This window comes from Leptodactylus fuscus, unplaced genomic scaffold, assembly GCF_031893055.1.
Source record: "Leptodactylus fuscus isolate aLepFus1 unplaced genomic scaffold, aLepFus1.hap2 HAP2_SCAFFOLD_237, whole genome shotgun sequence".
Classification (NCBI taxonomy): Eukaryota; Metazoa; Chordata; class Amphibia; order Anura; family Leptodactylidae; genus Leptodactylus; species Leptodactylus fuscus.
In genome coordinates this window covers 92958-117844 of record NW_027440260.1, presented here as the reverse complement: position 1 = coordinate 117844, position 24887 = coordinate 92958, and the positions used below count along the sequence as shown (strand labels likewise).

Sequence of the window (24887 nt, the reverse complement as noted above, 5' to 3'; positions counted from 1 at the left end):
AAAAAATATTAACACATTATATTTCACATTATATCTATCCCCCGTAACTCCATATATCACATTATATCCACCCCTGGTATCTCCATATATAACATTATATCCACCCCCTGGTATCTCTATATATCACATTATATCCCCCAACTTTTCCTGGTTACTGAGCTCTCTCCTAGCATTTCATCCAGGCTGTATACTTCTCCGTACTGGTGTCAGTCTTCTCATCCTTAGTGATTTTATGGTCGTTGTCTGGTCAGTGTGTATTTGTACCTCCATACGCATGGCCAAAATTGTTGGTTTCCTCGTTTAATGAAAGAAAACCTCACAATGTTCAGAGAAATAACTGGAATCTGATAAAAGTCATAAGAAATAAAAAGTCTATCAAAATGAACAAATGAAAGTCAGACTTTGCTTTTTGCTTCAATTGAATTTGTTTTAGAATTAAAACTCATTAAACAGCCTGGACAGAAATGATGGTTCCCTGAATATAACGTGCCCAAAGGGACATGCTAAATTTTGCTCAGTGTCTCTGCTACTCCTTACTATTATCGGCAGCATGCTCTGTGTCTCTGCTACTCCTTACTATTATCGGCAGCATGCTCAGTGTCTCTGCTACTCCTTACTATCATCTGCAGCGTGCTCTGGGTCTCTGCTACTCCTTACTATCATCTGCAGCGTGCTCAGTGTCTCTGCTACTCCTTACTATTATCTGCAGCATGCTCTGTGTCTCTGCTACTCCTTACTATTATCTGCAGCGTGCTCTGTGTCTCTGCTACTCCTTACTATCATCTGCAGCGTGCTCAGTGTCTCTGCTACTCCTTACTATTATCTGCAGCGTGCTCAGTGTCTCTGCTACTCCTTACTATCATCTGCAGCGTGCTCTGGGTCTCTGCTACTCCTTACTATTATCGGCAGCGTGCTCAGTGTCTCTGCTACTCCTTACTATCATCTGCAGCGTGCTCTGGGTCTCTGCTACTCCTTACTATTATCGGCAGCATGCTCTGTGTCTCTGCTACTCCTTACTATCATCTGCAGCGTGCTCTGGGTCTCTGCTACTCCTTACTATTATCGGCAGCATGCTCTGTGTCTCTGCTACTCCTTACTATCATCTGCAGCGTGCTCAGTGTCTCTGCTACTCCTTACTATCATCTGCAGCGTGCTCTGTGTCTCTGCTATTCCTTACTATCATCTGCAGCGTGCTCTGTGTCTCTGCTATTCCTTACTATCATCTGCAGCGTGCTCTGTGTCTCTGCTATTCCTTACTATCATCTGCAGCGTGCTCAGTGTCTCTGCTACTCCTTACTATCATCTGCAGCGTGCTCAGTGTCTCTGCTACTCCTTACTATTATCGGCAGCGTGCTCAGTGTCTCTGCTACTCCTTACTATTATCGGCAGCGTGCTCTGTGTCTCTGCTACTCCTTACTATTATCGGCAGCATGCTCTGTGTCTCTGCTACTCCTTACTATTATCGGCAGCATGCTCTGTGTCTCTGCTACTCCTTACTATTATCTGCAGCGTGCTCTGTGTCTCTGCTACTCCTTACTATCATCTGCAGCGTGCTCTGTGTCTCTGCTACTCCTTACTATTATCGGCAGCGTGCTCAGTGTCTCTGCTACTCCTTACCATCATCTGCAGCGTGCTCTGTGTCTCTGCTACTCCTTACTATTATCGGCAGCGTGCTCAATGTCTCTGCTACTCCTTACTATCATCTGCAGCGTGCTCTGGGTCTCTGCTACTCCTTACTATTATCGGCAGCGTGCTCAGTGTCTCTGCTACTCCTTACTATCATCTGCAGCGTGCTCAGTGTCTCTGCTACTCCTTACTATCATATGCAGCATGCTCTGGGTCTCTGCTACTCCTTACTATTATCGGCAGCGTGCTCTGTGTCTCTGCTACTCCTTACTATCATCTGCAGCGTGCTCAGTGTCTCTGCTACTCCTTACTATCATCTGCAGCGTGCTCTGTGTCTCTGCTACTCCTTACTATCATCTGCAGCGTGCTCTGTGTCTCTGCTACTCCTTACTATCATCTGCAGCGTGCTCAGTGTCTCTGCTACTCCTTACTATTATCGGCAGCATGCTCTGGGTCTCTGCTACTCCTTACTATCATCTGCAGCGTGCTCTGTGTCTCTGCTACTCCTTACTATTATCGGCAGCATGCTCTGGGTCTCTGCTACTCCTTACTATTATCGGCAGCGTGCTCAGTGTCTCTGCTACTCCTTACTATCATCTGCAGCGTGCTCTGTGTCTCTGCTACTCCTTACTATTATCGGCAGCATGCTCTGGGTCTCTGCTACTCCTTACTATTATCGGCAGCGTGCTCAGTGTCTCTGCTACTCCTTACTATTATTGGCAGCGTGCTCAGTGTCTCTGCTACTCCTTACTATCATCTGCAGCGTGCTCTGTGTCTCTGCTACTCCTTACTATTATCGGCAGCATGCTCTGTGTCTCTGCTACTCCTTACTATCATCTGCAGTGTGCTCTGTGTCTCTGCTACTCCTTACTATTATCGGCAGCGTGCTCAGTGTCTCTGCTACTCCTTACTATCATCTGCAGCGTGCTCTGTGTCTCTGCTACTCCTTACTATTATCGGCAGCGTGCTCAGTGTCTCTGCTACTCCTTACTATCATCTGCAGCGTGCGCTGTGTCTCTGCTACTCCTTACTATTATCGGCAGCGTGCTCTGTGTCTCTGCTACTCCTTACCATCATCTGCAGCGTGCTCTGTGTCTCTGCTACTCCTTACTATCATCTGCAGCGTGCTCAGTGTCTCTGCTACTCCTTACTATTATCGGCAGCGTGCTCTGTGTCTCTGCTACTCCTTACTATCATCGGCAGCGTGCTCTGTGTCTCTGCTACTCCTTACTATCATCTGCAGCGTGCTCTGTGTCTCTGCTACTCCTTACTATCATCTGCAGCGTGCTCTGTGTCTCTGCTACTCCTTACTATCATATGCAGCATGCTCTGGGTCTCTGCTACTCCTTACTATTATCGGCAGCATGCTCAGTGTCTCTGCTACTCCTTACCATCATCTGCAGCGTGCTCTGTGTCTCTGCTACTCCTTACTATCATCTGCAGCGTGCTCAGTGTCTCTGCTACTCCTTACTATTATCGGCAGCGTGCTCTGTGTCTCTGCTACTCCTTACTATCATCGGCAGCGTGCTCTGTGTCTCTGCTACTCCTTACTATCATCTGCAGCGTGCTCTGTGTCTCTGCTACTCCTTACTATCATCTGCAGCGTGCGCTGTGTCTCTGCTACTCCTTACTATCATCTGCAGCGTGCTCAGTGTCTCTGCTACTCCTTACTATTATCGGCAGCGTGCTCTGTGTCTCTGCTACTCCTTACTATCATCGGCAGCGTGCTCTGTGTCTCTGCTACTCCTTACTATCATCTGCAGCGTGCTCTGTGTCTCTGCTACTCCTTACTATCATCTGCAGCGTGCGCTGTGTCTCTGCTACTCCTTACTATCATCTGCAGCGTGCTCAGTGTCTCTGCTACTCCTTACTATTATCGGCAGCGTGCTCTGTGTCTCTGCTACTCCTTACTATTATCGGCAGCGTGCTCTGTGTCTCTGCTACTCCTTACTATCATCGGCAGCGTGCTCTGTGTCTCTGCTACTCCTTACTATCATCTGCAGCGTGCTCTGTGTCTCTGCTACTCCTTACTATCATCTGCAGCGTGCGCTGTGTCTCTGCTACTCCTTACTATCATCTGCAGCGTGCTCAGTGTCTCTGCTACTCCTTACTATTATCGGCAGCGTGCTCTGTGTCTCTGCTACTCCTTACTATCATCTGCAGCGTGCTCTGTGTCTCTGCTACTCCTTACTATCATCTGCAGCGTGCTCTGTGTCTCTGCTACTCCTTACTATCATCTGCAGCGTGCTCTGTGTCTCTGCTACTCCTTACTATCATCTGCAGCGTGCTCTGTGTCTCTGCTACTCCTTACTATCATCTGCAGCGTGCTCTGTGTCTCTGCTACTCCTAAGGGTGCATGCACACTACGTAACGCCGGGCGTGTATGAAAGCCTCACGGTGAAACGCGTAGAGGGTGTCTCGGGCATCTGTCCCTTAACAAGCACTTCCACCAGTGCTTACCATCATGACTACAGGTAATGATTGTGCCATGTTTTATATCATGCATTTGCATTGATCATTCCTCTAGTGTGCAGTGCAGGTATTTTTCCACTCAGCCTTGATAGCTCTGCTATCCCCCCTATTGATACTCTTTGTTATTTACTCATATGAGTCATCCTACTAGTGTATACTATATGTTCTAACTGTGGGAGGTATATGTATACTTAATCTTTGATGTATTGATACACTTTTTCCTTCCACTCAGTGGTTAGATATACATAGTTGTTATCATATAGGGATACTTATTTGTGGCTGTATGCACTGACACCTAGCATATTATTATATATTACTAGCTGGCACATCAGTAATCCTGATATATTTTCTACATATTTCTCATGATTCGATGGTTTTGCATTTTGGAGGTGTGTGCTTGTTTTATGTCTTTTTGTGTCTTTCTTTGGCAGTTTATATCATCTGCCCCGCTGTATAAAAATTAATGGATTTTTATGATGTAAACAATAAATATTTATTATATTTTATACTATACTCCTAGTGTTACGCATATATTGCTTTGCCTTCGGGCTTTCTTCTTTGGTTGTGTTTTCCTGGCTTGTCCAGCCTTTTTTGATAGATAAATTGGTATGTTTGAGGCATTTTCTTTATGTGACGTGTATGAGAGCCGTACACGCCGGCGTTACAGCAGGGCTGCCGAACACTTCCCATTCACTTCAATGGGAGCGCTCGTAAACGCCGCTGTTACGAGCGCTCCCATTGAAGTGAATGGGAAGTGTTCGGCAGCCCTGCTGTAACGCCGGCGTGTACGGCTCTCATACACACCCGGCGTTACGTAGTGTGCATGCACCCTTACTATCATTTGCAGCATGCTCTGGGTCTCTGCTACTCCTTACTATTATCGGCAGCGTGCTCTGTGTCTCTGCTACTCCTTACTATCATCTGCAGCGTGCTCAGTGTCTCTGCTACTCCTTACTATCATCTGCAGCGTGCGCTGTGTCTCTGCTACTCCTTACTATTATCGGCAGCATGCTCAGTGTCTCTGCTACTCCTATTATCTGCAGCTTGCTCTGTGTCTCTGCTACTCCTTACTATCATCTGCAGCGTGCTCAGTGTCTCTGCTACTCCTTACTATTATCGGCAGCGTGCTCAGTGTCTCTGCTACTCCTTACTATCATCTGCAGCGTGCTCAGTGTCTCTGCTACTCCTTACTATCATCTGCAGCGTGCTCTGTGTCTCTGCTACTCCTTACTATCATCTGCAGCGTGCTCAGTGTCTCTGCTACTCCTTACTATCATCTGCAGCGTGCTCAGTGTCTCTGCTACTCCTTACTATCATCTGCAGCGTGCTCTGTGTCTCTGCTACTCCTTACTATCATCGGCAGCGTGCTCTGTGTCTCTGCTACTCCTTACTATCATCGGCAGCGTGCTCTGTGTCTCTGCTACTCCTTACTATCATCTGCAGCGTGCTCTGTGTCTCTGCTACTTCTTACTATCATCTGCAGCGTGCTCAGTGTCTCTGCTACTCCTTACTATCATCTGCAGCGTGCTGTGTCTCTGCTACTCCTTACTATTATCGGCAGTGTGCTCAGTGTCTCTGCTACTCCTTACTATCATCTGCAGCGTGCTCTGTGTCTCTGCTACTCCTTACTATCATCTGCAGCGTGCTCAGTGTCTCTGCTACTCCTTACTATTATCTGCAGCGTGCTCTGTGTCTCTGCTACTCCTTAGGCCGGGTTCACACGGAGTTACGTGCCGCGAGATTTGGCACGTAGACGCCGCGTGACCCTTTGCGTGCCGTACACGCTCCCATTCATTTCAATGGGAGCGGGGAGCGTATGCGCCGCGCTAGTTTGCGGCCGTGAATAAATGCACGGCCGCAAACTAGCGCGGCGCATACGCTCCCCGCTCCCATTGAAATGAATGGGAGCGTGTACGGCACGCAAAGGGTCACGCGGCGTCTACGTGCCAAATCTCGCGGCACGTAACTCCGTGTGAACCCGGCCTCACTATCATCTGCAGCGTGCTCTGTGTCTCTGCTACTCCTTACTATCATCTGCAGCGTGCTCAGCCTCTGCTTCTCTCTCAGTTGTCTCCTTTATAGACTTTTATGGGCACCTGTAATTTGATACTTAAGTGAATCTAATCTGGGCAATGGAGACAGATTTGGCAGTGGAGGAGGGAAAGAGCCTGGTAAGTGGAGAAAGCAGCATTTTTCTCATCTAGGGCACCAAGTCCTCTGCTCACCTGTACTACTAATTTAGAAACAGTCTGCTGACAGGTTTTCACTGAAGGGGTATTCCCATAACTCTTGTTCTGCAGGCTCTGTGCTCTTTTCACTTCCTGGATTTCTCGGCACATTGGTGGGCGGGGGTTTCACTTGCTCTGCTATCTGCTATGTTTGCAGTCAGTAATGAGGGATTAGTTGTAAATGCATTACCTCAGTATAAAGCTGATGTACTAATGTAGCAGAGCTAGATTTGAGTCAGTTTGCATTACATACAGAGGTAATATGGACTCCTTATCAGCCAAATTCAATTAAACCGGCTGATAAGTGAAAAAGCTGAAGATAGACAGCACAGTAATCCCGGAGCTATCACCTCCCCCTCCCCTATTCGAGGAGCTCTGTTGCTTGTGAACCCCTCCCTCCCCCCTGAGAGCAGGCAGCTACATCACTTGGGAAATGAGCAAATAAGCCCAGTGGCCATAGAAACGCAGTGTCAAAAATGAAGTGAATAAATTAAGATAGCGGCCAAACAAAGCAGTTTTGATAAAGCAATGTATTTAGGAAAAGTCTTAAATCCACATAAACTAGCAGTATAGATAGGATACTTTTCATGGGACAATCCCTTTAATGCTGTAATAATTTCATGTTACCAAAAGTAATATCAGAATGGTTCAGAGAAAAGGGAGCTAACATCAACAACCCCCCTCCGCCCAAAGACCTTCCCATTACGGATCTCACACATGTAGGTTTACACTGGTGGAAACAAGCTATCCCGCTGTTTGTGCTGTAAAACACAGCTATGATGCCGCCATGTTAAAGCGGTTAATGGCCATCAGCTTGTAGACTGTGGTTGTCAGTATGCAGATGGTGCACGGTAAATGGTTGTCAGCGGATATGAACCCTCTGATGCTTCAGGAGAATATGTTTACTAGTAAAGCACTTCCCGCACTCAGAACAAATGAAGGGCTTCTCCCCCGTGTGAGTTCTCTTGTGTTTTACAAGGTGAGGCTTCTGGCTGAAGCACTTCCCACAGATGGGACAGGCGAAGGGCTTCTCCCCTGTGTGAGTTCTCTGGTGCTTAGTAAAATGAGTCTTTTGTGTAAAGCGTTTCCCGCACTCAGGACATTGAAACGGTTTCTCCCCTGTGTGGATCCGCTGGTGCTTTACAAGATTGGATTTCACAGCAAAAAATTTCCAACATTCGTAACATGGGAAGGGCTTCTCCCCAGTGTGGATTCTCTGGTGGCGCACAAGAGCCGACTTCAGTGAAAAATATTTGCCACACTCAGAACATTGGAAAGTCTTGAGTCCCATGTGTTTCCTTTGGTGGGTCAGCAGGACTAAGATGTCCACAAAGCCTTGGCCACAGTCGGAGCACTGGAAGCCGGTCTCAGGATGAAGTAGACCCAGCCCTCCATCATCTGTATGGAATTTCTGGTGCAGGACAAGCTCCGATTTCAGAGAGAAGTAAATGCCACACTCTGAGCACAAGAATTTTGGCTTCTTTGTATGCGTTTTCTTGTGAGCGAGAAGCTGGGACTTGAACAGAAAAGCTTTCTCACAGTCAGCACAGGAATACGGTAGTGCCCCCGTGTGTCCAGAGTCCTGAACATCAGCTAGATCTGGAGAAGGTCTCATGGGATTAGAAGACAGCGGGCACAGCTGGGACATGGCCCAGGTAATGTGCTCTTCTCCGCCAGACCAGATGTCTCCTCCAGACTCTACAACAAAAGACAAATTTACATGAGAAGATTACAAATATCTGGGCACGGTCAAGTCTGTAAAGGGGTGGAGTTTGCAGAGAGACATCCCCAGAAGGGCCCAAAGCCTGGCTAAATAAGCAGGCTGAGACGGTTGTTGGGATGGGGCTTACTCATTGCTATTCCCTAGACTGAAATGCTGGTAAGTCTGTAGGTGGATTGTGATACCACCACAGCACGCACTGCACAGATACCACCGTAGCGACCACTGCACTGATACCACCACAGTGAGCACCCATACCAACGTTTTCCATATTATGTACTGCACAATGTAGGGGGGACATCTATGACAGGCACGTGCTGTCCACCACATTGGCTCCTCACTGACCTGCGCTGACAGCGGTAGTCTCCTCCTTCTCCGTAGTTGCCCCATCTTCTTCCTCCATCACTTTACATCTGGATAGATCTTCATCCTAAACAGATTATATAGCAAATCAAATCTGATAAATCAGAAGCAGCTCACGCTGCGCAAGCCACGTACACACTAGGGAACCACGTGACATTAGCAATGACATCACAGGGACCACCTGTGCAGAGGGGTGAGGACGGAACATGAGTTCAGAGCACTGAATGGCTAACAATACATCCTGCAACATCAGCCTTTCATTTTAATTTTCCCTGTTATCTACAGCAGTGGTTCCCCCATTATGGTCCAAACCGAGTACTCCTAAAGTAGTGGGGGCCCCTTCAGAGACCCCCACATGTAGTATAATGGCACCTTCAGTGGCCCCGTCTGAATGATACTCTATAAAATTGGAATAACAAGACCAAGAGAAAAGTCATTTCCCCCTACGCCCAACAGCAGCACAAGATATTCCTGCCCCTGTGTACTGTTAGGACAGGTGGAAAGTTTAATTAACTAACAAGCTTTCCTCCCCCCTATAAGAGGCCAGAGAGACTTCCCCCCCCCTCGTGTTTTTTTCTGTCCTAGGGACAGGTGGGGAGGGGGGGGGGAGAGGTGTCTCTGCCTCTCCCCTCTAAGATTGGTTAAGTTTTCCTTACCTCCTCTGCTCCTGTTGTCTTGCGGGGGCTGAGGGTCTTCTTTCGGCCCCCCGCTTCCTTGCTTCTCACAGCTTGCTTGCATTCTGGCTCGCTGCGGCGGGGAACTTTTCTTCTTCCTCATGCAAGGGGGAACCTTTCAGTCCCAGCTTTGTTTCCGGTGGACGACTTTACGCCGGACTCACTTCCGGTTCGGACCGCCATGTATGCGCAGTGAACTTTTTCGCCGTGGTCTGAATCCAGCGTTTTGGCTTATTAAAGCCAATTATTAAGGGTGGGGCAGATGTTATTCTACCTCCCCCCTGTTGGTAGAGTGCCCCTTGCTCCAGGCACTAGTAAAGGGGCGATATTTGTGATGGGGGAGGGTCCAGCTAGTGGGTTCCGCCCTTCTCCTCCCTCTTTGCCTTTTTAAGCCACCTTTTCCTGCTAGGCAGTGCTTGACTGCTGTCGCACTCAAGCTCAGGGACTAGCTGCTAATCTAAACCTCTGAGTGCTAGATCTGACGGCCCTGCTTCCTGATAAAGGTTTAAAAGGACTCAGAGACTCCGGATGGAGCCCCTTGTATGGATAATAATTGTTTTCCCCTTTATTTAGATGTACTCCTCCTCTATCCGGGAGAATCCCAGGAGAAAAACTGGCTCCAAGCGTCGGCATCTGGCGTGCAGGAGCTGTGAGATTCCTTTGCCCGACGGCTATGAGTACCAATGCTGCCGCGGTTGTAGAGGTCCCCCGTCTGAGGAAACCCCAATTCGAGACGTCGTAGGATGGGTAAAGGAATTTGTGGAGGAATCCATAAAGGAGATGAAGAGCTCCATTTCCCAACTATCAAAGAGACCCCGGGTGGACTCCCCCAGTTGTCTCTTCCTCCTCTGGAGGACTTGCAAATTGTGGACGAAGTTTCCTCGGATGAGGATACTGAAGAACCTGCAAAAACCATCTTCCCCGTGGAGAAGATCCCTAAACTCCTAAAGATTGTCCAGTCTAGGGACCAGGATGCGGAGTCTGCAGGTGAGGGCCCTTCTGGGTCCTTAAGATCCTTCAAAGCTAGTCCAGATATGACCAGAAGGATGGAGGCCGAATGGAGGCGCCCCGAGAGGGCATTCAATGCCTCCAGACGGTTTAGAGCCTTGTTCCCCATTTCGGAGTCATAGCACGGTTCCTGGGGATTCCCACCTAGAGTGGACATGGCGGTGTCAAAACTGTCCAAGCGTACTGTTGTTCTGGCCGAGGATGGATCCAACCTCCAGGATCCTATGGATTGGAGGACTGAAGACTCTCTAAGGCGGATTTATTCTTCCTCCTCGGCCCAAGCTTCTGTGGGCATAGCAGCCAGTGAAGTTGTTTCGAAGCTTCGCTCAGACCTAGCTGCGCTCCAGAGGGATACGGATTCGAGAGTTCACCGGGATGACCTATTGGTATCAATTGCTAAGATCAACCTCATGGCTGATTTCCTCTCTGAGGCCACGTTTTATCAAATGAAGTTAGCCTCCAAGTCGATGGCTCTGTCTACAGCTGCAAGGCGTCTGCTGTGGCTAAAACCATGGCGGGTGGCTAACGCTTCAAAATTTAACCTGTGCAGTCTCCCTTTTGAGGTGGGTAGACTTTTTGTCAAAGAGCTGGACCGAATTATGGAGGGTCTGGCTGACTCCAAAGGGAAAAATCTCCCCCAGCCTTCAGGCAGGGGGCAGCGGTCCTTTCGTGGCTATGGTACCTACAGAGGAATCTCAAGAGGTCAGTTCCGTAGACGGTCCGGCGGTCAGTCTAGAGGTGGCGGTCACGGTTCCTCCCAAGAGGCGAAGAAAGGCTTCTGACTATCCAGGCGCTCCACCCCGCGTGCCTGCGGCGGTAGGAGGTCGCCTGTCCCTGTATATATCGGCTTGGTCTCGCCACATTCAAGATCCTTGGGTCCTTCAAATTATATGTACCGGGTACAGAATAAGTTTCTCCACCCTCCCTCCAGACAAGTACGTAAGGACCCGCCCTCTTCAGGGCACCAAGCAACTTCATCTGGAGGAATCCATACAGAAGTACGTGGACAAGGCTGCTTTGGAACCGGTGCCTTTATACGAACAAGGTCAAGGTGTGTACTCTCCTGTGTTCTTGGTCCCAGAATCGACCAGAGGATGGCGCATGATCATAAACCTCAGGTACCTAAACCAATATATTTCCAAAGTTCGGTTCCGTATGGAGACCATCAGGTCGGTTCTCTCATTTCTGCAGCCAGGAGATTTCTTCGTCACCCTAGACCTAAGGAACGCTTATCTCCATATACCTATCTATGCTCCTCACAGAAAATACCTAAGAATTGCGGTACACCTAAATGGAAGATTACGCCATCTCCAGTTTACGGCTCTCCCATTCGGTATATCTTCGGCCCCCCCCACACAAGGTAGTGGCTTTGGTCGTAGCCACCCTGCGTCTCCAGGGGATATTTATTGTTCCATATATAGACGACTGGCAGACCCTTGCCACACAGTTGAATATCACAGTGGCTTTTCTAAACAAGCTGGGCTGGCAAGTAAACTGGCAAAAGTCAGTAGTGGTTCCTTCTACCCGGATTCAATTACTGGGGCTCATCCTAGACTCTCTCAGCATGATGAGCTCCCTGCCCTCTCCTTGCAAGGAGAAGATTGGTCGAGCGGTTCTTCACCTATCCCGAACCTGGAAGGTTACTATCAGGACGGCAATGAAGGTCCTAGGGCTCATGTCCGCGACCATTGAGGCAGTTCCATGGGCCTTGTGGCATATGCGCCCTCTACAATGCGAGATCCTGAGAGAATGGAACCACAGTCCCTCAGGACTACCAGAAGCTGATCCAGTTATCCGTCAGGACCTGTCAATCACTGAAGTGGTGGTACCAACTCAAAGATGGGGGGGGGGGGTCCACGGCCCAGACTTCCTGGACCCTGTTGACCACGGATGCCTCCCTCTCAGGTTGGGGAGCACATCTGGGGGAGACCCTAGTCCAGGGGACCTGGAATCAGCTAGAGAAGACTCACTGTTCCAATTGGCACAAACTGATTGCAATACATTGCGCGCTCTTAGCCCTCGCCCTCCACCTTTGGGGAAAGGCCATGAGGGTGAGATCGGACAATCTAACAGCTGTACTTTATGTCACTAAGCAGGGAGGAACCAGATCCCCCTCGCTCATGGAAGTAACACACCTCATCTTTGCCTGGGCAGAAGACAACATATCCCAATTGTCAGCAGTGCATATCCAAGGTCAGCGGATCATAGCAGACCAGTTAAGCAGAGGCCTGGTGACGACAGGAGAGTGGTCCCTGGACCCGGGTATTTTCCATCATCTTACCAGGATGTGGGGTCTCCCCGAGGTGAACCTGATAGCCACCCAATACAACGCCAAGATGAAGAGATTTTGCTCCCTCTACCGGGAGGACAATCCCTTGGCGATCGATGCCCTGTCAATACCGTGGAGGTTCAAACTAGTCTACGTGTTTCCTCCAATTCCGATGATTCCGAGGGTACTGGCGAAACTCAGGCAGGACCAGACTTCAGCAATTGTGATCATGCCGTTCTGGCCAAAAAGGGCATGGTTGGAGGCTTCCATGAGTCCACAACCTGGTAACTCTAAACAGACAGCTCTGCCAGGACCTGGACAGGTTCAACCTCACTGCCTGGAGGTTGACCGCACCGTATGTGGAGACAGAGGATTGTCCCAGGCGGTCCTAAGGACATTAGCCAGTTCTAGAGTGGACTCTACCAACCAGTACAAAGAAGAAAAAGAAAAAAGTTCCGCAACTCTCCGATGTTCTCTTTATCTTAAAATATAATTTTTATTTCATTCGTAAATAAAAAAGAAAAACATACAAAAAGAAAGAAAAAAGAAGAAATATAAAAAAACGCCTACGCGTTTCAGAATCTAATGTTCCTTAGTCAACTTTGTCTTGTATCTTTACAAACATCGTTAGTAACTTTTTCTCCTTACATTATATACTCATTATATACCCATCTTGTGCTGCTGTCTGGGCTAAGGGAAAACAGATTATCTACATAATCTTCCGTTCAAAACTCAATTGTAAAGGTACCTGAGAAGTAATCGCAGCGCCACCTACCTGATCATTGAGTAAGCGCCCCTGATCCCACTCTGCACCATCCTGAGCATACAGAGGACTGGGACATCTCTCTGGTGGATTCCACTCACCGGATCCATCTGTAGGACACACAAAATGACTGAATACATTGAGTACATGGGACCCTCAATACTGCCCTCTACTCTCACACCAAGGGGTTTGGTGGTCCTACATCATGGGGAGGGATCTAGGGGACCCTCAGTACTGCCCTCTACTGTCACTCCTCTTACTTGGAACTCTACGGGGCTGGTGATCCTTCATCATAGGGGTGACAAGATCTGTCTTTCACCTTAATAAGATCTCCAGGATCTGCCCCTTTAACATGGAAACATCAAAAGAACTAATTCCAATTCTTGATTCATCAGGCGAATCTTACAGTCCAGCCGCTAGACTAGTGCACACAGTCTATGCCAGACACTTTACCTGTACTTCTACCATGCACCAATCACTGTACCAATACTTTCACTCTGTGCCAATCATTATGATGCCTCCACCCTGTGCCAGTCCCTGCTCCTGTGCCACTGCCTTGTACCTGTACTTCACTGGTATCAGTTGTGGAGGATGTCAGCTTGTGTAACCTCCATTTTGTATTTCAGACATGTGCTGACAACCACCATTTTGTTCAGACCATGTGGTCCGTCACCATGCGGTCAGACGTGCTATGGACTCCATTTTGTTTAGAGAGCTCACAACCCTCAGCCCACAGGGGGGTGTGACCTCTCTCCAGTTTCTTATCCAATAGGCATGCGCCAGGACTATTGTTACAACTTCTCCACCAATCATGTTATGCTAATTATGTAAATCCAACCTGTTTTGTCTCTGCAATGTGTTATATACTGCTGTATTGTTACCATTAAAGACAGAACACACTCACAAGCTGTATGTGGAGTGAGCTTCTCTATGGGGGCGTTCACACTACCTTGCACGGACATTAGCAGCGGGCATTAGCTGTGTCCGTGACATTTTTCAATCATTTAAATGGAGATCGGGTGCGCTGTTTTACACTCCGTACCTGTCCTTAACAGACAGCAAAACCCAACATGTAGGTTTTTTCTGTTCACTTGAAAAGTCGGACATCTTTAGGAGCGGACAGGCACGGAGTGTAAAACAACGCACCCGATGTCCATTTAAATGAATGAAAAATGTCACGGACACAGCTAATGCCCGCTGCTAATGTCCGTGCAAGATTTTGAACGGACATTAGCAGCGGACACTACCTGTTGCACACCGACGGTAGTGTGAACGCTCCCTAAGCCTGGCTTATAAAAAGGAAAAGACAACTTTATTCATTTGGACTTCAATCCTACTTAGAGCAGATTGCGCTCACACAGTTCACTTACAAAGCTCTCCACAGTGCTGTAACCCCTTTATCACAATCCTCATCTCCGTCTTCTCTGTTCTGGCCACCCTAATATCCTCTAGAACCCCTCCTGCCACGTCTGCTGCTCTCTGGAATGATCTACCCAAGGTGACCTCCTACCTATGCCCTAAAACCACATCTTTTCAGGCATGTCTGTGATACCTGCTAATCCCTCGATCTTCTCTTTACTCAGCAGTCACCCCAATACTTGTCAATTTTGTCACACACATACTGTCTGGTGACGGTTCCTCCAACTTTACCAGATGGACCACTGTATAAAACATGTGCCCGTTGTATCCACCCACACTCCACATCCCTCCTGTGGTGGGCATCACACTGTATTTGGACAAACATTATGGTGATTTATTGAGGGCTACCGCTCTTTACCTCCTGTGTCTTCTATCTCCGCATAGATTGTAAGCTACGAGGAGGCAGACAGAGAAGATAACGACAACACAAGAAGAAGAAGACAAGGACACAAGAAGAAGACAAAGACACCAGAAGAAGAAAAAGACACAAGAAGAACTCTGCTTATAGAACTCTTCTTACAAACCTGGCCTTAGATCTAAATCTAACCCCTCCTCCTTAAAAGCATCAGCCGCCATGCCCATCTCATCTTCTTCTGTAACTTCCACTTTAATGGTAATGAGATCTTCATCCTGAAAAAAATACAAACCATAGAGAAGACTCCTAATAATAAGAAGATGAAATTGCCCGAAACCTCATTTATATCTACCTGATCCACCTGATAGTCCTGTAGCTCAGAGTAACCCTGCTCATCATCATCTTGGGCATAGGGAGGACATGGACTTTTCTCTGGTGGATTTTTCTCACTGGATCCATCTGTGGGACACAGAGACTGAATACATTGTCTATATGTGATGAGCAGATGATGGGGAAGGGGTCTCAGTGACCCTCATACCTGGTCTCTCCTCTATCATCAAGAAGATCTACTCCTACCTGGTGATGTGGGGGTCAGATGATGGGGGGGGGGGATCTAGGGGCCCCTCCATACTGCCCTCTACCATCTCTCCTCTTACCTGGTGATGTGGGGGTCAGATGATGGGGGGGGGGGATCTAGGGGCCCCTCCATACTGCTCTCTACCATCTCTCCTCTTACCTGGTGATGTGGGGGTCAGATGATGGGGGGGGGGATCTAGGGGCCCCTCCATACTGCTCTCTACCATCTCTCCTCTTACCTGGTGATGTGGGGGTCAGATGATGGGGGAGGGGGGATCTAGGGGCCCCTCCATACTGCTCTCTACCATCTCTCCTCTTACCTGGTGATGTGAGGGTCAGATGATGGGGGGGGGGGATCTAGGGGCCCCTCCATACTGCTCTCTACCATCTCTCCTCTTACCTGGTGATGTGGGGGTCAGATGATGGGGGGGGGGGGATCTAGGGGCCCCTCCATACTGCTCTCTACCATCACTCCTCTTACCTGGTGATGTGGGGGTCAGATGATGAGGGGGGGGGATCTAGGGGCGCCTCCATACTGCTCTCTACCATCTCTCCTCTTACCTGGTGATGTGGGGGTCAGATGATGGGGGGGGGGGGATCTAGGGGCCCCTCCATACTGCTCTCTACCATCTCTCCTCTTACCTGGTGATGTGGGGGTCAGATGATGAGGGGGGGGATCTAGGGGCCCCTCCATACTGCCCTCTACCATCTCTCCTCTTACCTGGTGATGTGAGGGGTCAGATGATGGGGGAGGGGGGATCTAGGGGCCCCTCCATACTGCTCTCTACCATCACTCCTCTTACCTGGTGATGTGGGGGTCAGATGATGAGGGGGGGGGATCTAGGGGCCCCTCCATACTGCCCTCTACCATCTCTCCTCTTACCTGGTGATGTGGGGGTCAGATGATGGGGGGGGGGGGATCTAGGGGCCCCTCCATACTGCTCTCTACCATCTCTCCTCTTACCTGGTGATGTGGGGTCAGATGATGGGGGGGGGGGATCTAGGGGCCCCTCCATACTGCTCTCTTCCATCTCTCCTCTTACCTGGTGATGTGGGGGGTCAGATGATGGGGGGGGGGGGATCTAGGGGCCCCTCCATACTGCTCTCTACCATCTCTCCTCTTACCTGGTGATGTGGGGGGTCAGATGATGGGGGGGGGGGGGATCTAGGGGCCCCTCCATACTGCTCTCTACCATCTCTCCTCTTACCTGGTGATGTGGGGGTCAGATGATGGGGGGGGGATCTAGGGGCCCCTCCATACTGCTCTCTTCCATCTCTCCTCTTACCTGGTGATGTGGGGGGTCAGATGATGGGGGGGGGGATCTAGGGGCCCCTCCATACTGCTCTCTACCATCTCTCCTCTTACCTGGTGATGTGGGGGGTCAGATGATGGGGGGGGGGATCTAGGGGCCCCTCCATACTGCTCTCTACCATCTCTCCTCTTACCCGGTGATGTGAGGGGTCAGATGATGGGGGGGGGGGGATCTAGGGGCCCCTCCATACTGCTCTCTACCATCTCTCCTCTTACCCGGTGATGTGAGGGGTCAGATGATGGGGGGGGGGGATCTAGGGGCCCCTCCATACTGCTCTCTACCATCTCTCCTCTTACCTGGTGATGTGGGGGTCAGATGATGGGGGGGGGGGGGGATCTAGGGGCCCCTCCATACTGCTCTCTACCATCTCTCCTCTTACCTGGTGATGTGGGGGTCAGATGATGAGGGGGGGGATCTAGGGGCCCCTCCATACTGCTCTCTACCATCTCTCCTCTTACCTGGTGATGTGGGGGTCAGATGATGAGGGGGGGGATCTAGGGGCCCCTCCATACTGCCCTCTACCATCTCTCCTCTTACCTGGTGATGTGGGGGTCAGATGATGAGGGGGGGGATCTAGGGGCCCCTCCATACTGCCCTCTACCATCTCTCCTCTTACCTGGTGATGGGGGGGGGGAATCTAGGGGCCCCTCCATACTGCTCTCTACCATCACTCCTATTACCTGATGACGTGGGGGGTCAGATGATGGGGGGGGGGATCTAGGGGCCCCTCCATACTGCTCTCTACCATCACTCCTATTACCTGGTGATGTGGGGGTCAGATGATGGGGGGGGGGGGAATCTAGGGGCCCCTCCATACTGCTCTCTACCATCTCTCCTCTTACCTGGTGATGTGGGGGTCAGATGATGGGGGGGGGGGGGATCTAGGGGCCCCTCCATACTGCTCTCTACCATCACTCCTCTTACCTGGTGATGTGAGGGGTCAGATGATGGGGGGGGGATCTAGGGGCCCCTCCATACTGCTCTCTACCATCTCTCCTCTTACCTGGTGATGTGGGGGTCAGATGATGGGGGGGGATCTAGGGGCCCCTCCATACTGCTCTCTACCATCTCTCCTCTTACCTGGTGATGTGGGGGTCAGATGATGGGGGGGGGGGGATCTAGGGGCCCCTCCATACTGCTCTCTACCATCTCTCCTCTTACCTGGTGATGTGGGGGTCTGGTGGTCGTCCATCATCACCTCCTTGTACAGATCCTTGTGTCCTTCTAAATACTCCCACTCCTCCATGGAGAAATAGACGTTGACATCCTGACACCTTATAGGAACCTGACAACACAATGACACCGTCCTCATCATCCTCCAGACACATCATCCCTTGTGTTAGTGTAATGTCCCAGCATTCCCAGCAGCGCTCACCTCTCCGGTCAGCAGCTCAATGATCTTATTAGTCAGCTCCAGGATCTTCTGCTTGTTGTTTTTCTTCTCATGGATGATGGATAGAGATGGAACCTTCTCCGTGATGGAGCTCTGGGTCGGGTGCGATCCTCCTGAGATATTTGGGTATCTGCTGGAGTTGATGCACTCACCAGACGTCTTATTCACTACGGTGTAATCCTGTATATAGAGAGCAACATTGATCTTTATCACTATATACATAGAGATGTGGCCATGGGGTATATTTCCCACAATCCCTCACCTCTCCAGTCAGTAGGCAGAGGATCTCCAGTGTAAGGGTTAATATCCCTTGTGACCAATGTCTCTCATCCACATCCATCCTCTGGAAATTACATACCCGTCCACGTGGGAAGAAATGTATGTCACATGACTACACAGGGCACCCTAAAATACAACAGAAAAAGGTATTATATCATAAGAGAATAGAAAAGAAACTAAAGTCTGCTCCTCCCGTAATTATATATATATATATATATATATATATATATATACACACACACACACAAATATACAGCCCACCCCACCTCCCCATATAGTGTGAGACTCCACGGACTGTTATACCCCAAATCCCCCCCCCCAAACCACCACTCCCCCCCCCCCGCTGACTCCCCCCCACACACACACACACACACACTTTACTAGCTTTGGCAATGCCAAATATCTATTCGGATGTGCCAATAAAGCCTGTTTGATTTGATTTGATAGGACACTACAGTCTTCTGATCTGCGGCGACCTAAACGCCAGGACTGGCACAGAGAAAGACTTCCTGTCCTCTGGTGGAAACCTGCACATCCCGGTAGGTAAGTAACTACCAGCCAGACCAACAAGGGGCCACCCGAGCAGTGAAGGACTTCAATAACATCCTGTACACCACGGCAGAACTAGCAGGCCTGAAACAGACAAAGCCCAAGAGACCGACTAACAAACAGTCTCACAAATGGTTTGACAGTGACTGCAAGGCTCTACGCCGTTCTCTAAGGGCAGCCTCCAACCAGAAACACAGAGACCCCAACAACAGAGAGTCGAGGGAAGCCTACAACAATCTATGCAAGCAATACAAGGGCACCCTCAGAGAGAAGAAACAGAGATACCTCTCCCACAAAATACAGCAACTAGAGGACTCCCTCCAGGACAGCTCATTCTGGGAGACCTGGCACCACATGGGCACAAAGCCCAAGAAAAACTCTCTCCACATCCAAAATGGCAATATCTGGCTCAACTACTTCAGAGGTCTCTACAAAAACATCCCAGAAGAAGAACTAACTCCAGAACAGCAACAGATAATCACCAAACTGAGGGACATGGAGAAAGTCATCAAAGACTTCCAGAACCCTCTGGACTCACCAATCACCATAAAAGATATACAGGAAAGAATTGTCCTGCTGAAAGGCAAAAAGGCCAGTGGCCCTGACGGCATCCTACCAGAGATGATCAAATACAGCCCTCCAGCAATACACGCGGCACTGGCAAAGCTATTCACCCTCGTGCTCAATGCTGGACACTTCCCCGAAGACTGGAACAAAGGGCTCATAACCCCCATCTACAAGAATGGGGACCAATATGACCCCAACAACTACAGAGGGATCTGCGTCAGCAGCACGCTGGGGAAACTGTTCAACAGCATCATCAATAACAGAATCCTCACCTTCCTCACACAACACGGGGTCCTCAGCAAGAGCCAAGCAGGGTTCATGCCAAACCACCGCACCACAGACCATATCTACACCCTGCACAGCCTCATCAAGACGCACGTCCACAACACCAGAAGAGGCAAGATATTCGCCTGCTTCGTGGACTTTAAGAAGGCGTTTGATTCAGTATGGCACCCAGGCCTACTTCTAAAACTCCTAGAGAGTGGAATAGGAGGAAAACGTACGACGTCATCAAGAGCTCCTACACCGGAAACCAGTGCAGTGTGAAGGTGAATGGGAAAAGGACCGCATACTTCCAACAGGCCCGAGGGGTCAGACAAGGCTGTAGCCTGAGCCCAACGCTCTTCAACATCTATATCAATGAACTGGCTACAGCCCTGGAGGCCTCACCAACCCCAGGCCTCACCCTGAACAATCGAGAGGTGAAGTTCCTGCTATACGCCGATGACCTCCTACTCCTGGCCCCCACCGAGAAAGACCTCCAAGAAAGCCTGTCAGTGCTGGAAAAATTCAGCACCACATGGGCCCTACCCATCAACCAGAAGAAGACCAAAGTCATGGTATTCCAGAAGAAGGGCCACAATAAAGCCTCCACCACCTCACAATTCACACTGAACGGCTCCACACTGGAGAAAACCAACAGCTACACCTACCTGGGGCTGGAGCTCAGCCAATCAGGAAGCTTCAAAGCAGCAATAGAAACCCTCAAAGCAAAAGCCTGCAGAACCTTCTACGCCATCAGAAGACAACTGTACCACCTCAAACCACCGGTGAGGGTCTGGATGAAGATATTTGACGCTGTCATCACCCCGATCCTTCTCTATGGCAGTGAGGTTTGGGGCCCAGCCACCTACCCAGACCAGTCAAAGTGGGATTCCAGCCCAACAGAGAACTTCCACCTGGAGTTCTGCAAATACCTTCTCCATGTCCATCGCAGCACCTCCAACATGGCCTGCAGGGCAGAGCTAGGCAGACTCCCCCTATAGCTCACCATACAGAAGAGGGCGCTATCATTCTGGACTCACATACAGGGCAGCAGTCCTGGCTCTTACCACCACCAAGCCTAGCTGAGCCACAGAGCCCAGAGAAAAGCTGATATCCCCCCAACCAAGCATCAGCCATCTGCCAAGCCAAAACCCCCAACATGCCCTGAACAAGGCTCAAATAAAAGGAGTCATTGAGAGAGACAGAGAGCGGTACATCGAGGAATGGAGAAGCGCAATAACTAACTCCAAGAAACTCACCAATGTGTACCAATCCCTACAAAGGGACTACACCATGGCCACCTACCTGGAGAGAATACGCCACCCCAAGCACAGACAGACCCTGAGCCGGTACAGACTGAGCGCCCACAACCTAGAGATAGAGACGGGGCGATACAGGCAGACGTACAAGCCACGGGAGAAGAGACTGTGCCAGCACTGTGACCAGGGGGCCCTAGAAGACCAGACCCACTTCCTGCTACACTGCACCAAATACTCAGCTGTGAGGGCCGTCTACTACCAAAGACTCTCTGCCCACATCCCAGACTTCATATTTGCAGATGAGAAGAGGAAACTCTACATCCTACTGGGAGAAGAAGAGGCCACTGTGGAGATCGCTGCCCAATACGTATCCACCTGTCAAATCAAATCAAATAGGCTTTATTGGCACGTCCGAATGGATATTTGGCATTGCCAAAGCTAGTAAAGTGGGGTGGGGGGGGGGGGGTGGAGTTGGAGTCGAGGGTGAGAGTATGGGGTAAGGGGGTGGGGGGGTGGCTGATTTGGGATATAACAGTCCACGGAGTCTCAACTTCCTCTTAGTTGGTGACCGCTATATGGGGGGGGGGGTGGTTTGGGGTATATCAGTCCGTGGAGTCTCATCTTCCTCTGGTTTGGTGACAGCTGGACACGTATTGGGCAGCGATCTCCACAGTGGCCTCTTCTTCTCCCAGTAGGATGTAGAGTTTCCTCTTCTCGTCTGGGATGTGGGCAGAGAGTCTTTGGTAGTAGACGGCCCTCACAGTCTGCTCCTCCTGTATGTATATATATATATATTACACTACAGTCTGCTCCTCCTGTATATATATATTACACTACAGTCTGCTCCTCCTGTATATATATATATATATATTACACTACAGTCTGCTCCTCCTGTATATATATATATATATTACACTACAGTCTGCTCCTCCTGTATATATATATATATTACACTACAGTCTGCTCCTCCTGTATATATATATATTACACTACAGTCTGCTCCTCCTGTATATATATATTACACTACAGTCTGCTCCTCCTGTGTGTATATATTACACTACAGTCTGCACCTCCTGTATATATATATTACACTACAGTCTGCTCCTCCTGTGTGTATATATTACACTACAGTCTGCACCTCCTGTATATATATATTACACTACAGTCTGCTCCTCCTGTATATATATATTACACTACAGTCTGCTCCTCCTGTGTGTATATATATATATATATATATATATATTACACTACAGTCTGCTCCTCCTGTGTGTATATATTACACTACAGTCTGCTCCTCCTGTATATATATATTACACTACAGTCTGCTCCTCCTGTGTGTATATATATATATATATTACACTACAGTCTGCTCCTCCTGTATATATATATTACACTACAGTCTGCTCCTCCTGTATATATATATTACACTACAGTCTGCTCCTCCTGTATATATATTACACTACAGTCTGCTCCTCCTGTATATATATTACACTACAGTCTGCTCCTCCTGTATATATATATTACACTACAGTCTGCTCCTCCTGTATATATATATTACACTACAGTCTGCTCCTCCTGTATATATATATTACACTACAGTCTGTTCCTCCTGTATATATATATTACACTACAGTCTGTTCCTCCTGTATATATATATATTACACTACAGTCTGCTCCTCCTGTATATATATATATTACACTACAGTCTGCTCCTCCTGTATATATATATATTACACTACAGTCTGCTCCTCCTGTATATATATATTACACTACAGTCTGCTCCTCCTGTATATATATATTACACTACAGTCTGCTCCTCCTGTATATATATATATTACACTACAGTCTGCTCCTCCTGTATATATATATTACACTACAGTCTGCTCCTCCTGTATATATATATTACACTACAGTCTGCTCCTCCTGTATATATATATTACACTACAGTCTGCTCCTCCTGTATATATATATTACACTACAGTCTGCTCCTCCTGTATATATATATTACACTACAGTCTGCTCCTCCTGTATATATATATTACACTACAGTCTGCTCCTCCTGTATATATATATTACACTACAGTCTGCTCCTCCTGTATATATATATTACACTACAGTCTGCTCCTCCTGTATATATATATATTACACTACAGTCTGCTCCTCCTGTATATATATATATATTACACTACAGTCTGCTCCTCCTGTATATATATATATTACACTACAGTCTGCTCCTCCTGTATATATATATTACACTACAGTCTGCTCCTCCTGTATATATATATTACACTACAGTCTGCTCCTCCTGTATATATATATATTACACTACAGTCTGCTCCTCCTGTATATATATATATTACACTACAGTCTGCTCCTCCTGTATATATATATTACACTACAGTCTGCTCCTCCTGTATATATATATTACACTACAGTCTGCTCCTCCTGTATATATATATTACACTACAGTCTGCTCCTCCTGTATATATATATTACACTACAGTCTGCTCCTCCTGTATATATATATTACACTACAGTCTGCTCCTCCTGTATATATATATATATTACACTACAGTCTGCTCCTCCTGTATATATATATATATTACACTACAGTCTGCTCCTCCTGTATATATATATATATTGCACTACAGTCTGCTCCTCCTGTATATATATATATTACACTACAGTCTGCTCCTCCTGTATATATATATATTACACTACAGTCTGCTCCTCCTGTATATATATATATTACACTACAGTCTGCTCCTCCTGTATATATATATATTACACTACAGTCTGCTCCTCCTGTATATATATATATTACACTACAGTCTGCTCCTCCTGTATATATATATATTACACTACAGTCTGCTCCTCCTGTATATATATATATTACACTACAGTCTGCTCCTCCTGTATATATATATTACACTACAGTCTGCTCCACCTGTATTATATATACATTCACCTGCAGTGTCTTCCCGTTCTCTCCTTTTTGGCTCCTTATTTTCAGGTCTCCCCCTTGCCAGCAATGGTTCCGTCTGCAGAAAGTTGAATGATGGGAGTTGTAGTTCTCAGTGGATTACAAGGTCTGACTATAAGCGCAACAAGGAGGAAGAGAAAGTCACGTGACCCACACGGCCCTTCATCTCACGTCACATAACGTAGTCGTCTCGCGGTCTAAAAATCACATGACCTAAACGTCACGTGATCTAACGTCCCATGACCTTTTCTGTCACATGATCTAAAATAATCACATGACCCTCCCGTCACATGACATAGCCGTCACACGCTATAAACGTCACATGATCTACGAAATCCATAAGCTTTATGTCACATGACCTCACGTCACCTGACGTACAAGTCACATGACGTTATTGGTTTTCAGATTTCTGGAGGAAAACAAGAAATCTCCAAACCCTCACAATAAACCAATGGACAAAAATCTCTAGAGAACCCATATAATCCCTGGTCTACTGTATAGTCTCCTCATAGTCACAGTATATAGATATATACAGCGTGTATACAGCCTGGAAGATTCTCCTCATAGTCACAGTATATAGATATATACAGCGTGTATACAGCCTGGGAGATTCTCCTCATAGTCACAGTATATAGATATATACAGAGTGTGTATACAGCCTGGGAGAGTCTCCTCATAGTCACAGTATATAGATATATACACAGTGTGTATACAGACCGGAAGATTCTCCTCATAGTCACAGTATATAGATATATATACAGCGTGTATACAGCCTGGGAGATTCTCCTCATAGTCACAGTATATAGA

General features: G+C 48.2%; 1 protein-coding gene across 1 annotated transcript; it reads right to left on the bottom strand.

Moving 5' to 3' along the window:
• Positions 1 to 6899: 6899 nt before the first annotated feature.
• Positions 6900 to 24259, bottom strand: LOC142187433 (uncharacterized). The gene is made up of 9 exons (XM_075261609.1): positions 24066 to 24259; positions 18442 to 18584; positions 18162 to 18359; positions 17948 to 18071; positions 15250 to 15356; positions 15067 to 15172; positions 13136 to 13233; positions 8392 to 8476; positions 6900 to 8024 (listed from the first exon to the last, which is right to left on the bottom strand). Exons 2-9 carry the CDS (start codon positions 18517 to 18519, stop codon positions 7189 to 7191), a joined length of 1632 nt encoding a protein of 543 aa, XP_075117710.1. The 5' UTR covers positions 18520 to 18584; positions 24066 to 24259; the 3' UTR covers positions 6900 to 7188.
• Positions 24260 to 24887: the final 628 nt, after the last annotated feature.

What these genes read in the sequence shown, in the direction of transcription:
- LOC142187433 (XM_075261609.1), bottom strand. Translation starts at nt 18,519, where the DNA reads ATGGATGTGGATGAGAGACATTGGTCACAAGGGATATTAACCCTTACA. An exon ending in TCTGCCTACTGACTGGAGAG is followed by an intron (nt 18,360 to 18,441) that starts GTGAGGGATTGT and finishes CTCTATATACAG; the next exon opens with GATTACACCGTAGTGAATAA. An exon ending in AGGACTATCAGGTGGATCAG is followed by an intron (nt 15,173 to 15,249) that starts GTAGATATAAAT and finishes TATTTTTTTCAG; the next exon opens with GATGAAGATCTCATTACCAT.